Below are 20,343 nucleotides of genomic sequence, written 5' to 3'. Positions count from 1 at the left end.
GTCAAAACTTCATCTCAAAAAAAAAAAAAAAAATAGAGGAAGAAGAGGAGGGAGAAGAAAATGTTATTTTTTTAGGCTGTTTCCATTTTCTGTCCCCACCCTAAAATCACCCAAATTTTAAATGGAGTGCAAAAAAATTACATAGCTATTATATAAAGCATCTCTTTATTCAAATTAGCTCATATATTAGATTTGGTTATTTTTAAATTATCCACTTATACTTGTATGTAATGTTATTTTAGTGCTGCCTTTGTCTTCTGACTATGCATGTAACTTTAAGTAAAAAAAGAAAGAAAATTATATTTTAAATATATAACTAAATTAGGAAACAATATGTGAATATTTTAAAAATATTTTAATATTTTAAAAATTACTTAGGTTGGCTGGGAATGGTGGCGCATACTTGTAATCTCAGCATTTGGGAGGCTTGAGACGAGAGGATCACAGTTCACGGACAGCCTTAGCTACTTAGTGAGGCCCTTTGCAACTCAGTGAGACCCTGTTTCAAAATAAAGAATAAAAAAAAAAAAATTGGGCAGGGGCTGTAGCTTGGAAATTAAATGCCTCTGAGTTTCATTCCAAGAGCCGCACACACACACACACACACACACACACACACACACACACACACAAAACACCAAAAAAAAAATATATATATATATATATACACGCACATATATATATACACTAAAAAATAGGACCAGGGTTGTAGCTAGGAGGCACACTGCCCTTGGGTTCCATCCCCAGTATGGCAAAAAAAAAAAAAAAAAAAAAAAGACTTAGGTTCCTTATTTAAAATATATAACAAAAGTAGGAAACAATATGTAACTATCTTAAGAAATTACTTAGGTTCTAAATTTGTTTGCCTAGTATCTTATTCGTAGTGATACTGTTGCAGTGAAATATGTTCTAAGTGTGAGGGGAGAAATAGTTCCCCCAACACAACCACACAAACAGAAAAACTGCAGGTCCTTGTTCTGAGCTAAGTATAAATGCACATTAGCCCGAACTCTTGCTGAAGATTTAAAGAAGTTTATTAAAAAGATAGAAATACAGGAGATGCTTACAGCCCTGTGCCAGAGAATGGCACAGGGGGGCAATTCGTATGAATTTACTGAAGAACCCCAGTATGCTGAGTGTTCTTATCCTGACCAAGTCTGTGGCAGGTCCTTTGATATGTAGATATGTTGCCCAGTTTTCTGCTGTCTCCATCCCAGCTGAATCTGCCCCAGAGGCTGGGGTTGGGGGGGGGGGGGCAGCCCTGTCTCCAGACACAGACCTCCACACCTTTTATTACACACCCAAGATGTGTTAAATTGCTTCTCAAGGATCTGGGATTTCCTCCCATCCTTGAAGAGGTTTGTCTCCCTTTAGAAATATAAAGAGACCCTTTCCCTGGCTCTGGCTTTCTTTACTTCTCTTTAGAAATATAAAAAGGCTCTTCTTCCTGACAATCCTGGCTTTCTTTAGTACAAATGATATATATTTTTTTAACATTGGCAATCTTTCCCAATACTGGTACATTAATACATTTTGAAACCTCTTCCCAATACTAGTACAATACAAATCATAGATTGCAAAAAGTTTTTAAATGAAAAGATATAGACCTTAATACTAAGATGCATATTCTTAGTCAATTCACATAAATTCTCTTTTCCATTGTTCCCATTTATATCATGAGGAAGCTATACTTAAATCCCCTGAGGTTTCTCTCAGATTTAAAATGTTAGGATTTTTTCTGAAATGGCGATGAATGAATAATTCAAAGTAGATTCTGCACCAAATTAACTTTCCTGGGCTTTTCTCTTGAATAAACATGGTCATGAAAGTCCTCTTGCATATCTGAACATAGTTTGCTATCTGAGTGGACACACAGTATCTTTTTCTTATCTGTAAGTCAATACTGCATGCATGAGTGTGCCTGAAGCTGACCAACCACTTCTGCATTCTGCCTCTGCAACTCTGAAAGGAAAAACATTGCCCAGGAAACAACCAAATGATAAAATATATAACTAAATGATAAATAATAAAATGGAAAAAAGAATGAATAAGGAAGAAATCAAGGAAGGAAGAGACAAAAGGAACAAAAGAAAGAGGAAGGAAAAACCATAAATGAGTAAATAAGGCAACTCAGCTGAGGAGAATGGGGGGAGCGAGGAATTCCCCAATGTACATGATGTACATTCACAAACACAGCAGAGTCAGTCAGTAAGCCAAACATGAGAAGAGGGGGTGAGGTGGGAACTGGGTTAGGGCTAAATGAGTGATGTGTGCATGTATGCTTCTACCATCTTGTACTACATTAGATGTATGACTACAATGCACCAATAAAAAGGAAAAAAAGAAAGATAGCCAGGTGTGGTGGCACATGCTTTTAATTCCAGCATTTGGGAGGCTGAGACAGGGAGGATTGTGGTTTGAGGACAGCCTGAGCTACTTAGTGAGGCTCTTTGCAACTCAGTGAGACCCTGTTTTAAAATAAAGAATAAAAAATAAGACTGGGAATGTAGCTCGAAGTTAAAATACCTCTGGGTTCCATCCCCAGTACCATAAAAAAAAAGAAAGAAAACAGAAAAATAATTACACTTTGTCTGTAAACCATCTCATTAAGCCTAAATTAATTTAAAGGTCAACAATGCATAACTTATGTAGGCTCATAAAATGTAGCTGATGATTAAAGTGATGTTCTAGTCTTTAAAAAAAATGAAAGGGGCAAAAATGATAGGGGAGGAGGCAAGCAAAATCTTTCCAATGTTCATAATCTGAGAAAACCATGCAAAGGAAGAATAACAGGAAAAATATTCATTTAGTTTGTAGGTATTTGGGGATATATTGTAGAATACAAGAAATAGAATACATGACAGGCAGATGAGAGAATTGAAGCAAAGTTACTAGAACCACATGAGCACAAAAGCCATGCATAAGAAGTTAATAGTATTTTAGAGTGGAAATATACAACAGGCTTGAGTACATATTAAGAGAAAAGAATGGGAAACTTAGAATCACACTGTGGATGGCTTTGAATCACTCATTTAAAAACATAAAATGCTCCTCTAAATTATTTTATTCCATGTTCTTCTGCATTGATATTATTATTGTTGTTACGTGGTACTGAGGATTGAACCCAGGAGCATTCTACCTCTCAACTACATCTCCAGCCATATTTTATTTATTTTTATTTTATTTATTTTTTGAAACAGTGTCTTTTTAGGTTACTGAGAGTCTCTAAATTATTGAGGCTGATCTTGAATCTGTGATCCTCATTTCTCAACCTCCCAAGTACAAGAATTACAGAAGTGTACCACCCTACCCAGCTTATATTACTTTAAATATCTATATTATTTTAATAACCATATCCTATATTTTAATGTATATATTTATACTTATTATTTGGTATCTATACTGTTTATAGTCTTCTAAATTATCTTTATAGTTTTATAAAACTCAGAATTATAGATGTTGAAGCTTATTCAAGAAGTCACTAACATGAACAAAGTAGGCTTTTAAAAGAAAATTCTAATGGTATATTTAAAATGCATTAGAGAGACAAGGAATCCCATTTAGAAACTATGGCTATAATCTAAGGAAGAAATAATTGTTTGTCTTTGTCTCTACTTAACTGTTGGCTTCATTCCAAATGGCATTTATGTAGACCCAACCTATACTGCTCTGTCTTCTGACATGGGGGTAACAGTTGTGGGCCTCTTCTAGATTTTCAGCAGGTTGTAATCACATCTGCCCTATTCCTTTGATGGGTCAAGGCAATTCTCAAGACCCTTTCAGGTTCTTCAACACTATGTAGCTATTCAGACTATTATTTAGTCTTAATTCTCTTACATACATGTATCTTGAATTACTCTGTTACCTTCTAAGATATTAATATTTAAAGGGAGCCTAACTTTATACACCAACCAATTATTTTTGTTGTGTTTCTGTCTGCTGCAGATTCTCAGAGCAATAGTCCTACTACTGTGTTCTCATGTCTTATTTCTATTACAAGCTCTGAGATGCTAGCTAGCCACTTGATATCTGTGATATCTATACCCTGTACCTTAAAAAGTATATAAATATTCTCTAACAAATTATAAAAATTATATAGGAAGCCATGTCATATTTAACTTTGGCTACAAAGAACCAAGAGCCATGAGTTTTTGTGGTTTGAAAGTGTTTCTTTACAAATTTCCTTAATTCTAGCTAGATTTTATGGGTTTCTGATCTGAGTCCTTAGAGGAATATTTAAGCATAATAGTGATATAGCGATATTAGTATTTTAACAGTGTCTGGGCCCATAGGTTTGAACTAGCAGCAGACATTTTGTTCTACCCTCTCTGTGCTTGGATCTAAATGAAATTACTACTATAGCTCCATTCTCAGACAAAAGACAGAGTGAGATATTGCTTTTCATAGATACTGCTTTTTTTTTTTATAAGGGTTCTTCAGAGTTTGAGATCAGACTTATAGAATTCCAGATTGAGGGAGAAATTTTGGACAACATGAATTTCAGATACTACTGAATAATAAAGAGCAGAAAAATAAATATAAGACTTACTAAAACTGTTGAAAGAAAAAATTCCTTTATATATGTGATTACATCAAAATCAATAAAAGACTAACATATTAAGACTAATGTGTTTTATATATTCACAAAATAAAAATGATAACTTATCAGATATTTAGAAGAGATGATATATAAATATTTTTAAATTATTTATGAATCATTACACAAATTTTTATCTTATTAGCGTCATATTTAAGGGTTGTTACTTTTCTTGGTTTAAAGCCTTCCCTAATATCAAGTAAAATAATAACCATAAAAAATAACAAAGTTCATATTTGCAAGAATGAATAGGGCCCAGGTGTGGTGGTGCATGTTTGTAATCCCAGTACTTGGGAGACTAATACAGGAGGATTGCATGTTCGAAGCCAGCCTCCACAATATAGCAAGGCCCTCCACAACTTAGTTAGACCCTGTTTTCAAATAAGAAATAAAATTGGCCTGGGGGTTTGGCTCAGAGGTACAATGCCTCTGGGTTCACTCCTCAATGTCTCTCTCTCTCTCTCACACACACACACACACACACACACACACACACACACACACAGTGAATATGCATGGATTTCTAAGTCAAGTTTAGTGTTATTCTTTTCTAAGTGAAAAAGCCAAACTGACATCAAAGCACAATGCTTTATTTTTTTAAGTGAGACATGAAAATAGGAACATATTTATGAAGATTTCATTGCCATTTTAAGTTTTTTAAGTCAAGATAAAAATATTTCCAATTTTAGCTAAATGATGGTGAAAATTAGTATCATAATTCAGAGCTTCTTTAGTTATATAAAGAACTGTGTCTAATCATAGCAAATAATTACTTTGTGTTAAAACATATGGAAACATTTAAGTTCACATTGAACCTGTGTAGTAGATATTGTCTTTACTCCATAGATCTACATTCAAGTTGATAGACTTTCCCAAGGTTACATAGCTTTTACTAGGTAGATAACAGTTACACATTGAATCTTTCAGCTCTTAGTCCTGTGATCATTGTGATACATTGCCTCTTACCATCAAAACTGAATGATTACATTAGAATTTTATAGACTATTTTTGCTGGAAAACATGTCTTTATTCCATGAGGTCAGGAAATATTTTTTCAACACAAACCAGAAAGAGCAGCTATCAGTCAAGTTTGCATTTAACTATTCATAACAAACAAATAAAAACCCTGACAATATTATCTGAATAAAGAAGGGATTTTCTTATTTCACACAAGACTGCCAAACAGCAGCCCAAGCCTAGTGCTACTTCTAAAGGATCCAAGAATTGTCTTCCTGCTTCTTTCTTAAAGTAGGACATTCATCCTCATTTTCACACATTGGCTACTGCACTCATATATAAGTTCCTATCAGAAAGAGAAGAGTAAGATGGATGGCTATACCAACTGAATCGGCCCAAGGCAATCAGAAAAGGTATAGCTCTCCCGAAGCCTCAACCCCTGGATTCTGCTCAGAATCAGACAGGTCTAGCCACAATGGATCCTATAAAATTAAGTTATTTTGTTTGTTGATGTTGGTAAGCCAAGAAAATAATACAAATTATTTTAGTAAAGAATGAAGAGGTAGTCATATTGGGTAGATATCAGCAGTAACTGCCACAAATAAGTGGTTATTAAATGCTACAATTGCCAACAGAAAAGACCAAGGACCTATTCATAATCCCCAAATTACTAAATGTTGAGATGATTTGTTTCCACTAAATGAGTAAGCAACATGTCTTGACTGATTAGAATGAAGGATATTGAAGGAGAATTCAAAGATAACGCACAAATTATTTTTCGGATAGCTAGTTGAATATTGCATGTATAATGCAGGGAATATAAGAAGAGTTTTCTGGAGATGAAAGACAATACATTTTCTCTTGACCATATTGAATTTAATGTATCTGACAAACAACATATGGGAGATAGCTAGTTAACATCTACAAATACAGGTCTGAAGCTTAGGAGAGGGATAAGAATAAACATTAGCACTTATAGTCATGTGGTAATTAAAATAGATAATGAATTGGATCACACTTAGGGAGTATAATGAAAAGAAAGTTAAAGATGGGGACCTTGGGAAGAAAATATCATTTATAATTAGGTTAGAGAGAGTGAAACCAGTTAAAGAGACTAAGAAGGAATATTTAGGGAGGAAAGGGAGAGATCATGAATAACATCGACTGAGAAGCCATTAAGAGAAAGTGCCAGGAAGAGACAGAAAGGAAGAAAATTAAAGACACCACTGATTAGTGAAATAGGTTATTGTTTGGTTTTGTTTTTAGAACAGTTTCAGCAAATGATATTTTAGAACGAGTTAGGAGTTAACTGATTCTGAATAATGAAATGGTAATTTCATTTGTTAATGAGGAAATAAGTTCCCCAAATACCTGAGACCCTAAACCTGGGATTTCATTGCAAAACCAGCATTCCTACCTCTGAAAATTGTATAAATCAGTGGAAATAGGAAAAAGACTGATGTTTCTCAAGGAGGAGTTGATTTCTAATAGGCAGAGTTCCCACAAAGCCAATTCCCTGGGAAAATCATAGTTAACACTGGTGATAATTCTTCCTCTACATTCGCCTGGAAAAATTATTTGCCTCATTAATTTTCTTAAGACCAAAATAGAGTAGGCTTCTTAATAAGTTTTGGCTTACTTGACCTACAGGTGAGTTACTTTCTTTTTAATGGCTCTTTACTTAAGTTGTTCCATGTTTCAAAGATCTCCATGCATAATAACAGATATTTTATTATTACTTACTCACTGTTTCCTAAGGTTCTTACAAACAGTATCTGTATTTCTAAACCTCACACCCAGTGGTGTGCCCAACTCTGCATACGGTAACCACTTGGTAACTTGAAATCTGTGAGGATGGATTTTTTTATATCACAGAAATTAGCAAGAGCTATAAATTAGAACTCTTTGCCCCATAGAGCTGATCACTAAACATCTATCAGAGGACCACTGCCTATATTCACCATAGGGAATGGAATTGCTCAAGTGGCTAAACCCAGGCAGCTGTCATGAAGGTGTCTTGTACTCTGACTTGATACTTCATACTGGAGATGAGATTCCAGGATATAGCCAGGTAAATGTCAGCCATTCCATTTGCCTTGATTACTATTAACCATTCTGAGTTCCTGCTGTGTGCCAGGCACTACTAGGAATACAAAAATATAATAACTAATAGGAACACAAAAGCATAATAACTAAAATATAATATCTAATAAGAATACAATAACATAACAAAATATAATAACTAATGGATACAAACATAGGAATACAGGAACTAAGAGAAATAAAAATGAATAAACATTATTATCCTCAGGAAGCTTATAATCTCTCAGATTGAGTAGTTAGAGGTTGAGTACTTAGAAGAAAGAGGTTCATTTGATACTATATGATAAAACTATAACAAGGGCTTGATGAAAATAGACACACTTGAAGCAGTGAATTTTCTTAATAGAATTAAGGAATAGTTCACAGAAGAGAGGACATCTTGGGAGTGCCTTGGAGAATAACTATCTTTATGTCATGGAGAAGGGGTTGAGTCCTGCTCATCCACCTGGGAGCACTTTGGCCTGACCCTTCCTATCACAAAGACCACCTCATAAGGCTTGGGGAGATTAAATAAAACGGTCTACACACATTATTTTTTTTTATTTTTGGTGGTACTGGGGTTCCTGGAAACCCTTCTACCTCCGTTCTACACTCCCAGACCTATTTTTATTATATTTTTATTTAGAAACAGGGTCCCTTAAGCCAGCGCGGCTGGCTTCGAACCTGTGTGATCCTCCTGTCTCCGCCTCCCAAGCACGGGGATTACAAGCGTGCACCACCACGCCCGGCCCTACACATATTATTTTAAACAGTGCCTTTCACAGGACATACATGTAATAATTATAGCTCATTTTATTACTATACTGACTGAAGATGTTATCTAACATGCCTGAGGCCCATTAAAGAGAAAACTCGGTGCCTCTGTCTCCAGTGACAAGTGGAGATCCTTGACTCCTTTCCAGACTGAGCCGTCATCTTCACGAGGCTGTCCTTCCCTGGAGCTCTGTAGCTACCAGGAATCTTTCAAGATGGGATTGCATTTGCAGAATATTGTTGATGAGGATAAATCTTATTTAGCCTTACCTAAGGACTTATTTAAGTCCTCAAGCACCTTGTGACTTTTTTTTTCTGTCTTCTCCCTCCCAATTAGGGACCGTGATCACACAATGCCCTCTCTAGGAGTCATAGCTAAGCATAATCATCTCTGACAAAGTTTTTGCTAGTGTAGCACACAAATTGGGTACTGCAAGAGCCATGTGTAGAACAGAGGGGAAAAAAATCATCTGGAAATAGTTCATCAAAGAGAGAATGCCTGCAACTGGAGTATGATAAAAAGGGGAACACATACTATCTTTGAATTATGATAGGATAGAAAATGGAATGGTTCAAATCATAGGGTCTTCTTATTCATATTGTTATTTAATTGACTGTCACGTGGCACTTCCCCTGCCTCTGTTGTGACCCTCTGTCTGTGCACCCCCAGACTAACATCCAGACCCCTGCTCAGAACTTCAGCCTCCCAATACTCTTCCAGTGATTCTTTTTGCTCTTGTTTTTCTACCTTTTGAGTAACATCTTTTTATTTTGATTATTTTTCTTCCCTGAATATGATTTGAAGATTCCTCCAGGTACTTCTTGATAATATAAAACACTTTCCTTCAAAACTGGGCTTTATATTGTCCAGTTGTGTAATAATTAGTTTTTAGATTAACATTTTAAATAATAAATTGCAGTTTTCTGTTGAAATTTGTTTAATTGAAGGCAATGCTTAAATAAACAAGGAAACTGATAATCCTACCCAATCTTTTGTCTGAAATGTTTATATACAAAGAATTAACAACCAGAATTGATTAAGTGCTCTATAACAATCAAACTGGGAAATCGCCTAACCTATAAACTTCAAATGAGGATAGTAGAGAAATTGAAACTTTAATTTTGGAAGTACAATTTTTTGCTAAACTATGTCATCCTAAAATATTAATAATAACCTTCTTATTATCAAAGTCGAGCTTTGCAGATACACTGTTACTTGCCACTAATTTTATATACATAGGAAGAACATTAACTTTTCCAGGCCACTTAGGAATTCCTCAGAGTCTAGAACATTCTGAAAAATAACCATTTCCTGTAAATTTTTCTAGTTTGTGATGTGCTTAATAGTAATATATAAAACATCAAAATGTTGTTTGGAAAGGCTCCTTCACTCTTGTACAGATTTTAATGAACTCTACTCAGAGCATGGTTTTTAGCTAGGTCATGAATTCTTTTTGTTTTTATTCCACTAAAGAGAATAATGAGCAGTGTTCATCTGTCAGCTATATTTTAGTACATGCTAATTATTTAAAACATTTATTTTGTAGTGTCAGGACATCACCAACCAATTCCTAAATAAATGAGTTTAGTTATTAACACTGAGAGGGCATTACCTGGCTAGAATAATAATTTAGCTCTTTTTAGCACACTGTTGAAGTGTACAACTTCTGTTTCTCAGACTTAAGTAAATGCAAGAATACATTAAACCATTTCAAATACAAATTCTAGCATTAGATCATTTTCTTAGACTTCTGGGTGTAGGTTTGAGTTATATATGTGAAGAGCTTTTCTTCTAAATATGTTGAAAATAATGTTCTTTAAATTTTTGTTTATAAAAATATTGTAATATTTCTTCTCACTTTGCAAATGTCTCATTCTACTTAGATGTCATTTGTAGTAGAAACCTGTGCCATTTCCTGATGGTGAGCATGCTCTGTTGCTTAGAAGACCACAGATGAGAGCATTTGCTGTAAGGCTTGAGTTTAGAGCAGAACAGCATCAAGCTAGAGCCCCTAGCTAGTGTCTGTCTTATTTATATAAACTATTACATTCAGTGCCATTTAATTTGATGAGCTTATGCTTTAGGTACTGGAAAGAAGAATAAGCTATTTGCTAAGCACACTGTTGAGTATTTTGAATATATATTTTTCAAGAATCCATATATTAAACTTTGTCCTTATCTAACTGCTAAAGCCAAGCCAGAGAGATCAGATTAAGGTAAATGACTCTTAGGTGTTAGGAAAGACACAAAGATGAGGAAGATATATTGTCTTGGCCTTTAGAAGTTTGTATTCTAGCCAGGCGTGGTGGCGCACGCTTGTAATCCCCACGCTTGGGAGGCGGAGACAGGAGGATCGCACGAGTTCAAAGCCAGCCTAGCTGGCTTAGGAGACCCTGTTTCCAAATAAAAATATAAAAAAATAGGTGTCTGGGAGTGTAGCCCAGAGGTAGAAGGGTTTCCAGAAACCCCAGTACCACCAAAAAAAAAAAAGTTTGTATTCTAATAGAATATTTGGAAAAATTAAGCATAATGCTTTATTTTTACACACACCTATAACAAGAGGTAGTATATGAGTAATTATATTAAAGATATAAAACTCTCCACTTGGGTAACCTTACTTGTCCTTAAATTTTGCACATCTAAAATTTTAGCTCAATAAGCAAGATTCTTTGAGAGTTCTCAGCCAAGGATATTTGCAATGCACACAGTGTTCATATATTTTTAAAACTAAACAAGTTTTTAAGCCTTGAGCTAGCCTGTTTCCACCAATGAATCACCAACAGGGCCACTAAAAAATACAGGAAAAGTCAGAATCCTAACCACTAAAATAAGAACAAGTAAGTAATTAAGATTTAGAAGGGAAGGCAAAGCAAACCAGACAAGAGCTGATTAGAGAAGCATTGTGTCCACAAGTACCAGATGTTTATGAATATCTGGATAAGGAATTGAGTCAAATATTAAAAAAGAAGCATGTCTATGGCAACCAAGAAGTGTCATCTATTTCCTGCTGTGGAAAAGCTATTCCTCATCCTGCACTATGGCATCAGTATTTCCCTGTGAAGCAATGAGAAAGGGATTAATCTGGTTAGATGTAGAAGGTAATGCCAGAAGACATACTAGGATTTAGTGGCAACATTAGGTTTAATATTTTAATTTTGCTTTATAAGCATATTTTCTGAAATAAATATCTTTGGTATATGTAAAGAGAGTTATATTTTTATTGTGGCTTAAGACAACTTTAAATAATGTTTAATTCTTGGGTGATTCTACCTAATTTATGATACAAGCCAGTATTCGCTACTATTTAGTTATCATCTCATTGTCATCACTGCCATTTATTAAACTCTTGTTCAATGTCAGATATTGCACACATGTAATCACGCTTAGTCCTTGCAGCAAATCTAAGAGAGGGTACTGCTGTCATCCAGATCTTCTATGATTTTCCCAGTTGTAATAGATACAACTGGAAAAACCATAGAAGCAATCTGCCCAAGTAAACAAACATAATAACTTCTGTAGTTAGGATCCAGGCCAATCACTCAGTCTCACTCAAGGGCATTGGCTCCTAATTACTATGTTATTATCCTCACTGCCTCCTAGAGTTAAAACTTTTAGTTTCTCATTTGAATAGAAATGATATCAAAGTCCTTCTGTACAAAAGTGAATAAGAAATATAATACTCAACTGCTTTTTTTCTAGTTATATTTTAAAGGAAATTATATCAGGTAGCTTCTTCTATTTATTATAAATTGTAAGAAGGAAAAGATAAGGTCAGCCAAATTCAGCACAGTATCTACTGAGCAATTTCATCGCTTTGAAAAATGTCTTGAACCTTTGCTTTTTTATATAAATGAAATATCCAAAAAATTATAAATAAAATGAGACTTCCATATATGTCACAGCTTGAAAACAAATTTACTTTTAATAAACTTAGTGAAAAAACATAGAAATATATCATTAATTACATGTTTATATGTATATATGTAAGATGGATAGATTTCAATAGATATATTAGGTCCACCTGTTAAGTACTATACTAGACAAAATATTAACTAAATTTTCAGATATTTTGAAATAACTTCATTTGACAAAAATATCATGAACCAAATTTTATCCAAATAAGGTTAATATAAGTAAATGATGTTTGTTTTAAAAGCAAAAAATATCATTCTACTTATATACATATATCCTGGAAAACAGTTTTTAAAAATTTAATTGTTTCCTTATTGGTAATGGAGTTTAACAAGGTAGATAGAAAAAGTGGATTTTAAAAGGCCAGTTGTCATCCAATTTAAATATATGCATATTTCTAGATTAATGGATTTGATTATTAAAATTTTATAGAGCCTTCGAAATAACGCCTTTATTTTGAATTTGAAGAAACATACCAATAATTATATGGAGAGAGGTCCTAAGGGAAGAAAACAAATCATACGAATCTGATCTAAAATTTAAAATATGGGTTATTACCATTATTACCATTCAGTATATCTTGGCCAAAATGTTTATATCTAGTAATATCTGTAGAGAATCATTTTTCCTGGAGAATTGTTTATTAGGTAACAATTTTTCAAATCACAGCAACTGACTATATAAGATAATCATCTTTCTAAGGCTTTGTGAAATTTGACAGTAACAATGATTAAAAATTCTCCAAATTGACTATGTGAGGGTTTTCAGCCTTATGTTTGAAATGTATTTAAGAAAAATTCTAATAACAGATACTCTTTTACCCAGCAATAGCTATATTTGATATTTGTACAGAGTAAGAAGTCAGTTATACCACCAGGTAGCAAAGATACAGTATTAATATGGTTTTTATTCATTTACATTATTATATGTATTTTCAAAACAACCATGCAAGAAAGTTATTAGCCTTATTACTTTATAATAAGACTCTTCAAGATTAATTTGCTCAAATTTACTCAGCTAGTAAGTTTTCCTTACTCCAGGTTTTCCAGGCTCCAAAGACTATCCTTTTTATATCCGAGCTTGAGGACGCCTGACAAATGACCTTTTGTTCTTAATAATAAAATTAGGTTTTGTCCATTAGTTTTTATGTTAATTGTATTTTATGAGAATAGGACATTAACATAAAACATTTATGTTGGTTTTCAATTTAGCAGAATATTTGAATACCCAAGAACACCCTGCACTCTGGCTATGCCAGTTAACTACCTGATTATTTCAATTCCAGGAAGTTTCAACTATTGTAAATAATAATGACTTCTTTCTAATATTTCTAGGACTCATCAAAATTCCAGCAACTGTTCAGAAATTAAACCTTTTCTTTTTTTCTTGGCTTTTCTAAAAAGGCTTAGTGTTTAATAATTAGATTTTATATTATCTCTAGGTTTTCAGTGGATTAAAGAGAAAGTTGATGACTACTAGAATTGGTTTTTAAAAGTTACAGTGGCAACTTTTCCTTTTCTTTTTTCAAATTTTAGTCAGAAATTGGAATTTTTTACCTCCTAACATTAAGCCAAATGTTTATTTCTCAGAGTTTGCCTAAATGTGCTTCCCGAGGCCAAGGCTCTTTGGAAGTTATTTTAATGGCCTTCATTGGGTGTGGTGAAAATGGTCTGATTACTTTGCTAAAAACAAAGGTTTCCTATGAATTGAATTTTTCTTTTAGGATAATTACCATTCACTTTTGTTTTATATGCTACTGAGTGGGGGTATTGCTGTATCCTCTGTGGACAGTTAAAGTGCTGAAATAGGAGAAAGCTAATAATTGCTGTGTGTGGTAATACTGACAACTTCTGCGTATTTGTCAATCTGTGTTAACAGTACCGATCAGGATGGGATCCTCATAAAGGGGCAGATAATATTTCCACTAAATCTTCGGACAGTGATGTAAGTGATATATCTGCGGTTTCAAGGACTAGTAGTGCTTCTCGTTTCAGCAGCACAAGCTACATGTCTGTCCAATCAGAACGGCCAAGAGGAAACAAGAAAATCAGGTGAGTAAGGGGAATTCAGCAATAAACTCTTCCATATGCATTTTAGAAGCCCTTTATTTTTCTCTGCATAACATGTAATTATTTCTAAATTATTTAATATATATCATAAGGCAATAGGAACTTCTAAATTTATATGTATTTATTACTCTATTTTATTTGGTCCACATCTCAGGCTTTTTGCACAGGAAAAAAGTATGGATCTGCTAACAATATTGTGTACTAGATGCTATTTCATTTTTATACAACATTTTTATTTTATGCTTGAAATTTAATTATATTTTTACTGAAACTAAAGGGATGGTTAAATGTGTGATTATTTTAATGTTGCAAGGAATATGAAAAATAATATTTTGGAGGGTTTTTTTCCTATTTGAATATATTTTAGGAATTCTGAAAACAAGAATATTGACATTTTAGTAGGATGTATTCCTATCCTCCTAAAATTTTTATAAATACATGGAAAATTCTTACCATCTCAAGAAAATTTATAAAGTATCTAAGTTAGTAGAATCTGCATTTCTAACTTGTCCTATAGATTTTATGGATAATTGAGCTAAATTATTGTAATGTAGAAATCATAGCGTTTGCCTCTTCTCATGTAATTTCATGAAAGGAAAACATGACTTAAAACCTCATATGATTAAATATTTCTCATCCAATCCTTCTCTATCCTACAAAGAAAAAAAGATTTTCAGCATTTAAAATATATAATTTCTATGTGTTTATGTTTTGAGCATTTTCATTGTCTTTCGGTTTAATTTGTATGCTTTTGTTCTTGACTTTTTCTTTTTTCTTGTGTTTATTTGCATGCCTTCCATTTGTCTTGCTTTCAAAAGACCAAAGGGAATAGAAGAGGGAGGGAAAGAAGGGGATAAGCATGAAGAGCTAGTTCATGTGGAGGAAGAGGTAAAGGAAGAAAGAATTAATGAGAATGGGGAAGGGAACGAGATTACAAAAGCCTGTATTGAGGAGAAAAGCAAAGAATCAGGAGACAAGGAAAAAACACAAGATTTACCTGAGCAAGGGAAAGACAAAGAACAGTGGAGTAAAGAGGACTTGCAAAGGAGATTCTCACAAGATGATGACAGGTAAAACATGTTCGTTTTCATAGACGTAGCCCATTAGCAATGTAGTCTTTTTTTTTTTTTTTACTATCTAAATATTCTCTATGGTTACTTTATTGTTTTTCTGTGTTATATCTACTTACCCCCTACTACAACAAATTATCATGTTGGCAAATTTTTATCTTTAGTTAGTATTCACCAATTCCAAGAGTCTGATTTACTTGGTTTTCAAAATCTTAATGTCTAGCCGAATCTATTTAAGTTTCCCAGTAGTCCGTTTAGCTATGAATTGTTGGTATATCTTCCTCATCTCTAGAATCTAACAATGTGTGAAAGAGAAATTCGCAAACCCTTTACGAAATCTGCCTCAGGGATAAGAACGTGAAACCCTTTATGTGAGCTTCTGAAGGGTCTGCAGAAAGTTCAGCTTTCTTATAAGAAATATGATGTTCTGAAAATGAACTTCCCCAAAGAGTGCCAAAATAGCAAAAAGTAAGCTTTAGTTAGTCTCTGTTTTCTTTGCTTCTTCTAAATTTTTCATTACGTCCTAATAAAAATGAGTCCTGAGGAAAATAATTCCTGAGGAAGATTCCACACAGGGCCAGTGCTCTTTGATACTCTGAAAATAAAGGTGGTGCTGGGCGTGGTGGAGCACGCTTATAATCCCTGCGTTTGGGAGACAGAGGCAGGAGGATCGCACAGGTTCGAAGCCAGCCTCGCTGGCTTAAGAGACCCTGTTTCCAAATAAAAATTAAAAAATAGGTCTGGTGCCGGGCGTGGTGACTCACGCTTGTAATCCCCGTGCTTGGGAGGCAGAAACAGGAGGATCGCGCAGGTTCTAAGCCGGCCGCGCTGGTGTAAGAGACCCTGTTTCAAAAATATAAAATAGGTCTGGGAGTATAGCCCGGAGGTAGAAGGGATTCCAGGAACCCCAGTACCACACACACAAAAAAATATAGGTCTGGTACTGAAGCCCAGAGGTAGAAGGGTTCCATCCTCAGTACCACCACAAAAAAAAAAAAAAGAAGAAGAAGAAAGAAAGAAAGAGAAAGAAAGGTGGTACTAGGCGTAGTAGCAGAAGGCAAACATGTTAGGTTGTGCCCTTCCTAAAATGTGTCCACTGAAAGAAACTGCTGCAGAAGGGTTTTTGAACAGGAAAAAAGGGAGAAAAAACTAGCAGTAAGGCATAAAAACAGCTATGTTGTGATTTCATAACATAAGCCACACAGTAAGGGTGAGCTGTCTTTGGAGTATGGTATGTGCTGCTGCGTGCAGTGAGACCAGCTCAAGTACGCCGAAGTAATACTTCATCCTTCTGCTTGAAGAGACGGCTTTGCTCTAATTACGTTTATCTGATACCTAAATTGTGAATCATTCACATTTTTTATTTGTTTATTTATTTATTTATTTATTTTGTGCATCATTGAGGGGCATTCTACCTCTGAGTTATACCTCAGTCGTATTTTATTTTATTACTTTGAAACAGGGTCTCACCAAGTTGCAGAGGGCCTCATTTTTTTTTTTTTTTTTTTTGGTGGTGGTACTGGGGTTCACACACACACACACACACACACACACACACACACACACACACACACATTTTTTAAAAATAGGGTCTCTTAAGCCAGTGTGGCTGGCTTGGAACCTGCGTGATCCTCCTGTCTCCGCCTCCCAAGCGCAGGGATTACAAGCGTGCGCCACCAAGCCGGGCTCAGAGGGCCTCATTTTGCAGAGACTGCCCACACACCTGTGATCCTCCTCAGTGCTGGGATTACAAGCATGCTCCACCATGCCCAACTAGAAAGCAGATTTTAAAAGGGTCATTCACATTTTTAAAGAACTCAGTTTTCTAGAAGTCTGTAATTTGACTTTATGTTATACAAAGACTGATAAGCACATCTTATATAATAAGTGAAAATTTGCATTATTGTATCTAAGCCCTGTCTCAATTTGTAATTTTCTCAAAATTATTGAAAATGATAATTGGGGCAGATGCTGACCTCTTGGTTATAAATTCAAGGGTTTGGTCTCTGACTCTTCTCTTCCCCCTTCTTTTTGCCTCAGCATATCTGTGTTCTCTTAAAGCTTTTACATAACAGTCATTAAACATAAGAAATGAATCTTAAGTAAGGCATTTTTAATAATTTGAGTCTAAACTAGTATTCTGTCTTTGTTATATCCTGACTTGATAATTACATTGGCTTATTCATAAAGATGATCATTATTCGGATTTGTTGGCCATAGGATCATTTCATCAGTAGTTCACAGAGGAAAGCGTTCCAAAGTTTCTTTGGAAAGAGACTTAGGAATTTCTGTCCTTCCAGCAGCAGAGTACAACGCGTCTCTCTAATGTGTTGTTTTCTATGCCGTGTGGAAAACACATGAGCCCATTAATTTTTGTGAGGAGCCAGAATTCTAAACTGGCATTCCTGGTTTGGTACACCTTTGTCTTAAACAGGTTATAACCTTAAATTCTTGAGTTTCAAATATTATTTTACTTGGGAAAAGAGCACATTGTTTTACAGTGGAAAGGAAAAGATGACATACTCCAAGCAATGTGATACATCAAGGCATTCTGCTCAAGTAACATGATTTCTGAAAGTATAAACTGTAGGAGGCTGGGCTGTTGTCTCTAGGAAACATATTTCATAAAATGGCAAGAAGTATCAACTACAATTGTTTATAAGAAAATACTGGTGTCATTTTCACTATTACAGCATGGGGTGTTGAAGTTGCTTTCATTTCTTAGAGTAATACTAACATTTCTTAGAATAAACCTAATGATCTTTATTCTAAATAAAATATATGAGTATTCATAGCAATGATAAAATTGCTATTTTCTTTATAGTAATTAGATTATATTATATAACATATTGTGTTTATGATATGCTATGTTAAATAGCAACAAGTAAATTAAAAATAATTCATTAAATTATTTTTTTCTAAGTTGATTACGAGTAGTACATTAATATTTATTTACATTTACACATGTGTATGCAGATCCGGTAAAGTTCTCCTATATAATTAGCGAGTATACGTAGTCAATTCTAGAAAATCTAAAATATATTTACCATTTAAAATGTTTTATATACTTTAATGTGTATGCTTTCAATTTTATATTTATTTATATTTGCTAATTATATACGATATCTATGTGATAAGTTAAGAGATAAAGATAAATCATTAATTCAGTCAATAGTTACTTAGAAAATTTCTCAGGCACAGTTTTCAGTACCTGGAAGTACACATGACATTAAACATTTCTCAATTACTAAGCCTGAGAGTGAAGCAGTTTCTTAGCCATGTGTGAATGAATGTTTGATAATAGTTCTTTATCCAAAAAGTATCTTCAAGATACCTGAACAAATCCACAAGAATATTTGATGAAAGAATCTGGCACAGAAAGAGGTGGCCTTAAGTAATCTGCAACAAAAATAGAAGAGCAAATATTGAAAAGTATAATTTTGTCAAAATCAATCATATATGTAGCTTTGTATTCAAACTAAACTCTGTTCATTCCTCAAAGTTCCATTATGGTCACAGAAGAGAAAATAAAATTTTTAAAAAACAAGAAACTTTCCATAAACTTAGTTCTCAGGCATGTCTATAAAAGCAATGTATTTATAATTTATAAAGAAGAATTACTCTTTCTGAGATAAGGAAATTTTTGAAGGAAAAATAGCATCAATTCAAATTTCCATGAGAAACATTTTTTTGTGTGGTACCAAGGATGGAACCTAGGGGTATTCTACTTCCAAGCTATTCCTGTAGACTTATTTTAAACTTTATTTTGAAACAGGTTCTCACTAAGTTACAGCGAGCCTCATAAATTGGTGAGGCTAGCCTCAAACTTGTGATCCTCCTGTCTTAGTACTGGATTTACAAGCGTTTGCTACAACACTCAGCTCATAAGAAACTGTTTCTAAAAGATCCATTAAATTTTCTAGGCAAGCAGAATAACTGTTAATTAGATATTTATTCAAAGGCATTGTTGCTAATGTTAGTTTTAGATCACAATTAAAATGTGAAAATAGATTTAAATGACTATATAACTTGATGTGCACAGCATACTAATCCTTATGTATAGACTTTTAAAGAGAAAGCAGTGAGTCTTGTGAAAATCATATGGATCTAAAATGCTTTAATTCTCATCCTGACTCTGCCATGTCTATCTCCCTACTTAATTTTTCTGGTCTTTTTTTTAAGACTGTCAAATAGAGAAGTGAGTGACTCGGTGACTTGTACTTGTTCTCATATCTTAGATGAGTATAGAGCATAGTAAACAGGACAGTAAGCATTGTTTATTATTCTCATGATTTGACTTTATTATCTTGAACTCAAGAGATCATTGACAGCCAACAGATAATTATTTCATTTGGAAGATGTTTCTAAAATTTATGCAGTCAGTATTTAGTGTATCATATATCTAGTTCAGTTTGTTTGTTTGTTTCTAGAAGTTGTTCTAGTAACTCATCCCAGAGGGCGCAGAGAATATGCTCTTCCACCACGCATCACAGATGACTTGTGTTTTCCATAGTTGTTTTTTTTTCTTCTTCTCAATTAGTCTATCTCCTAGACAATACCACTCTAAATTCTATAAGGCCAAATGGCTTCTACTCATTTTATGCTCTTATATAATAATCTACTAGGAACTTTTATAAAGCACTTGAACATCACTCCTGGAATTATGATTCTTAGAGTTTGGAGTGGGACCTAGGGACTTTCATATTTAAACACTTCAGGAGACTTGGATGCAGGTAGTATATGGATGCTATACATACTCTCTTTCGGATTGCTTATATTTTCTAATGTTTAAGATCAGCCTTTAAATTTGGGGAGAAAGGGCAGTTGGAATTTTGACAATGATTTTGTTCACTTTGAGGATTATTGTCATTGTAAGAATAC

General features: G+C 34.1%; 1 protein-coding gene across 27 annotated transcripts in view; it reads left to right on the top strand.

Annotated features, from left to right (window-relative positions):
* The window catches only part of RIMS2 (regulating synaptic membrane exocytosis 2), a gene marked incomplete at both ends in the record, with an annotated part of 576,294 nt that overhangs the window by 430,858 nt on the left and 125,093 nt on the right, over positions 1–20,343 (top strand). For 8 of the 27 annotated variants that reach the window (XM_080694185.1, XM_080694184.1, XM_080694186.1 and 5 more), the window contains one exon: positions 14,202–14,374. The exons of 16 other annotated variants lie outside the window; for them this stretch is intronic. In XM_080694185.1, coding sequence (XP_080550311.1) covers positions 14,202–14,374 — 173 coding nt within the window. Of the gene's footprint in view, positions 1–14,201; positions 14,375–15,210; positions 15,463–20,343 lie in introns of all 27 variants that reach the window. 3 more of the 27 variants (XM_080694182.1, XM_080694161.1, XM_080694172.1) reach the window with 1 other exon arrangement.

This window comes from Muscardinus avellanarius (genome assembly GCF_963383645.1).
Source record: "Muscardinus avellanarius genome assembly, chromosome: 4".
Classification (NCBI taxonomy): Eukaryota; Metazoa; Chordata; class Mammalia; order Rodentia; family Gliridae; genus Muscardinus; species Muscardinus avellanarius.
This window is presented reverse-complemented; position numbering and strand designations above follow the sequence as displayed.